Source organism: Mus pahari, chromosome 5 (assembly GCF_900095145.1).
Source record: "Mus pahari chromosome 5, PAHARI_EIJ_v1.1, whole genome shotgun sequence".
In the NCBI taxonomy this organism is placed as follows: domain Eukaryota; kingdom Metazoa; phylum Chordata; class Mammalia; order Rodentia; family Muridae; genus Mus; species Mus pahari.
The window spans coordinates 38,233,975-38,238,125 of NC_034594.1; the positions used below are offsets into that span (position 1 = coordinate 38,233,975).

General features: G+C 44.5%; 1 protein-coding gene across 1 annotated transcript in view; it reads right to left on the bottom strand.

Moving 5' to 3' along the window:
• C2cd6 (C2 calcium dependent domain containing 6) overlaps positions 1-3,584 on the bottom strand; it is a 104,906-nt gene extending 101,322 nt beyond the window's left edge. Inside the window, exon 1 of the mRNA XM_021199208.2 lies at positions 3,219-3,584. Within this exon, the coding sequence (XP_021054867.2) occupies positions 3,219-3,584 (366 nt within the window). The remainder of the gene's footprint in view (positions 1-3,218) is intronic.
• Between the last annotated feature and the right edge of the window lie 567 nt (positions 3,585-4,151).

The following is a 4,151-nucleotide window of genomic DNA, read 5'->3' on the forward strand; positions in this document are numbered from 1 at the left end:
CTCTCTCTCTCTCTCTCTCTCTCTCTCTCTCTCTTGCTTGTAAATCAGATGTAACCTCTCAGCTACTGCTCTAGAGGCATGCTTTCATGCCTGCCTGTTGCTATGTTTCCTCTCATGATGGTCATGGACTAATCTTCTGAAACTGTGAGCTTCCTTTCATAATTGACTTGATCGTAGTGTCTCTTCACAGAAATAGGCCCCAGGCCACTTGGGAAGGAAAGGATCTGCTTCATATTGCAGGGCAGAACTGAAGCAGAGACCATGGAAGAATGCTGCTCACCAGTTGCTCCACCCGGCTTGCTCCACCTGCTTGCTTGTACATTCAAGGACCACTAGCCTCAGAGTGGCATGGCCCACAGTGGGATGGGCCCTTTCACATCAACCACCAACCAAGAATCATAGGTACAAGCCAATCCAGTAGAAGGAATTACTCAACTAAGGTTTCTTCTTCCCAGGTGACTAGTTTGTGTCAACTTGACACAGGGAAAAAAAACCACAATAACCACTATAATAAATAAAATTCTAGATTAAAAACGTGAGCCTTCCAGTCACTTATTCCTCCATCTGCTTTTATTCAATTTATCCATTTTTTAAAAACTTACTATGTACGCAAAGATGGTCTTAAATTTCTGAAGCTTTTTCCTCCTGATACCCAGATTACAGTCATGTGCCACTGCCACTGTTTCTGAAGTGTTGGGGATTGAACTCAGGGCGTGCATGTTAGACAAATATTCTACAAACTAAGCTACATCCCCACCACGGTTTATCCAGCTCCTCAGTAGAGGGAATCTCTTGTGCACTGTGTGGAAGCTTCACCTGCAAATAAAAAGTTCATGGCCTATTAGCAAAAGGCAGGAAATAGGAGGTTGGAGTTCCAAAAGGGACAGAGGATTTTGGGGAATACCGAGGCATGGAGATATTTGTCCCGGAGACAGAGGAGACATGAAACTGAGGACTGGGTAACCAACCATGTGACACTCATAGAATGGAATCAGTGTGATAATTAAGATATGAGTTAGCCAGAGACCATTCCTAGCTATATGGCTAGGTGTCTGTACATGTAATTAAGTCTCAGAGTTGTCATTTTGGGTGCTGGAGTGTGGATGGAAACACACGAGGTTACAGGTGGTTCCAACTGTATTCCTCTGGCTGCACCTCCTACCTACAGTCACCATATCAATGCTTCTCTTTTTCCTCTGCCCTGATTCCCAAGCTCACATCTAGGAACGAGTTAAAATAGTTTTAAATTTGATCACATTCCTGCGTTTACCCTTTTCACTCAAGACGACTGTGGAGGAGGCTCAAAAATCTACATTTTAGAGATTTGTGTGTATGTGTATGTCCATATGTTGGTGTGTGTATATGGATGTGTGTGTGTCTATATATGCATTTGTGTGTCTGTATGTGTGTGTCTATATGTGGGTATGTGTCTGTGTGTGTGTGAATGTGTATATGTGGGTGTGTGTATGCATTTATGTGTCTGTGTGTGTCTGTATGTGGGTGTATATGTATGCATGTGTGTGTCTGTGTGTGTGTCTGTATGTGGAGGTGTGTGTATGCATGTGTGGGTATGTATATGTGTGTGGGTATATGCATGTGTGTCTGTGTGTGTGTCTCTATGTGGGTGTGTGTGTGTGTGCATGTGGGTGTGTGTATATGCATGTGTGTGTATCCATGTGTGTGCCTGTGTATGTGTATATGCATGTGTCTGTATGTGTGCATATGCATATGCGTGTCTGTGTCTGTGTGTGTATGTCTGTATGTGTGTATATGCATGTGTGTGTCTGTGTGTGTGTGTGTTTGAATGAACGTGTGTGTGTGTGTGCACATGAGTGAAAGTCTGCTCAGAAGCCAGATCTCCTGGAGTTGGAGTTACAGGTGGTTGCAAGCTGCCCAAGTACAGAAGTGAACTCAGGCTCCTCTACAAGAACAGCACATGCTCCTGACTCGGCCGTCTCTCCAGTATTTCCCAATCAACATTTTAAGAAGCACTTCAGAAGACCAAACTTTGGATATAGATGAACAAAAACTAAAGCAAGCAAACAAACAAACAAACAAAACCCAACCTAGAGAGAATAATAAAGAACAGTTATTTTTATGCTAAGGAAAATTATACATTGACAAAGAATAACCATGTTCAAAACAATATTAAAATATAAAATATAAAATTCTGAGAAAGCCCAAATTCCTTAAGGTCATGCACAATAAACTTAGTCCATGGTCTGGATTACAAATATTTGTGACTTTTAATTTATATTATTAAAAACTTATCCTTTAGTGTGCTTTAATATGCTCTCACTTTATCATTACAATGCTTTAAACACATGCTAAGGTTTTGGAATTAGGAAAATCTTGGACATTAAGTAATTAATTTTATAGAGATGGAGCTCAATGTTTTGTATGTGTCATGTGTGTCTGAGTTCTTTTGTTTTTGTTTTTGTTTTGTTGTTGTTGTTGTTGTTGTTTTGAGACACAGTTTCTCAGAGCAGCCCTGCCTATCCTGAAACTTGCTCTATAGTCCAGGCTGGCCTTGAACTCAGAGATTCACCTGACTCTGCCTCCTGGATAAAGGCACATGCCTCCACTGCCTTTGTTTCTGCATAATTTAACTACACTATTTTCTTAGTAACGTAAGGCCAACAGCGGAGGTGAAACTTCCTAGTAATCTTCTAGTAACATGTATATAAAAAGGAATTACAATTTGTTTCTCCCTTACTATCTATCTCTCCATCCCCTCGGTACTATTAAACACTGGAGACTGGATGAAGAGGCAGGGGGATTGCCAAGAGTTTGAGACCAACCTGGGTTACACAGGTCAGCCAGGGCTTATGTATTAAGGCAAAATAAAGCAAACTAAAGCCCCTCCATAACAAAATAATCAAATAATAAAAAATACAGTGTCTGGGGTTTAGCACATATCCTGATAAACTACATCTCAGCGATGGTATTGACTGTTGTGAACAGGTAGGGACTGTCCTTTGCCCTGGTAAGACAGCAATTACACTATCATCTCCGTCTTCATCAGTCCTTCATATGCTAGTTGATAAAATGAGGCTGCAGGAAGTGAAAGTAACTGCCTAAGGTCTCTAGTGTCACCACCTATCAGATGGGAGAGGTCTCAGGATTAACAGCGCTGACCCTTTTAGTCCCCAGGGAACTCCCCCCCCCCGACCCCCCGGCCTCCCATCCTCGGCCCACCCTCCACCATGGCCACTCACGGTCAGCAGCCGAGTTCCTGTGCCTTTACCCTTGCCCTTGCCCTTGTCTTTGTCCTTGTTCTTGTCCGTGAGTGGCTTGCCTTCTTCATCAGCATAGTGGACTGAAGAGACATTGGATGCTTTGCTCTGCAGGAAGCCTGACGGATTGAGGGAGGTCTTCTGCTGGAGGATGGAGCTGGGCAGCAGGGACTGGCCTCCCGAGCTGCGGTTGCTCATCATGGAAGGCCTGTAGGCGTAAGTGGAGCGCTTCAAGGAGACCTTAGATGGCTGGGTGGGAAACCCGGCTGAGGTGGTGGGAACCCTGCCAGATGTCTCTTGAGGATTATTGATGGAAACCCTCCGGTTTCCCGGAGGAGGCAACTCCATTGCTGCATTCTCTTCAGGGCCCTATCTGCCACTAACCGCTGCTTGCTGCGCACGCGCCCACTGCCTTTCCCGCGCTTTCCTGGACCACGTGCAGAACGCCTGAGCTGCGCTTCAGTCGCCCGAGTTTGGAGGTTTTAGCAAGAAGGACCATTGGGTATGGTTCCTTGTCAGGCAGTTTCCGTTTCCCCTGGAAGCCAGGGCTCGCTGGTGGGCACCCGCCTCCACATGATGAGAAATACTACCCAAGTCTCAGGAACTGTCTTCTCTGCACACCATATCTTTCTAGATTTAGAGTATCAGACATCACTTCCTGTGTTTTATCACCTGTGTGCCAACCGGATATTTCCAGCAACCTACCTGAACACCTTTGTTCCACAAAAAAATCTTACCTCCTGAGCCTCTAGTATGTTCCAAATTCATTTGATGTAGTAATGTCACATAGGCAAAATTACAACACTTAAAAAAAAAAATTGTACCTTGCCGGGCATGGTGGCGCATGCCTTTAATCCCAGCACTCGGGAGGCAGAGGCAGGCGGATTTCTGAGTTCGAGGCCAGCCTGGTCTACA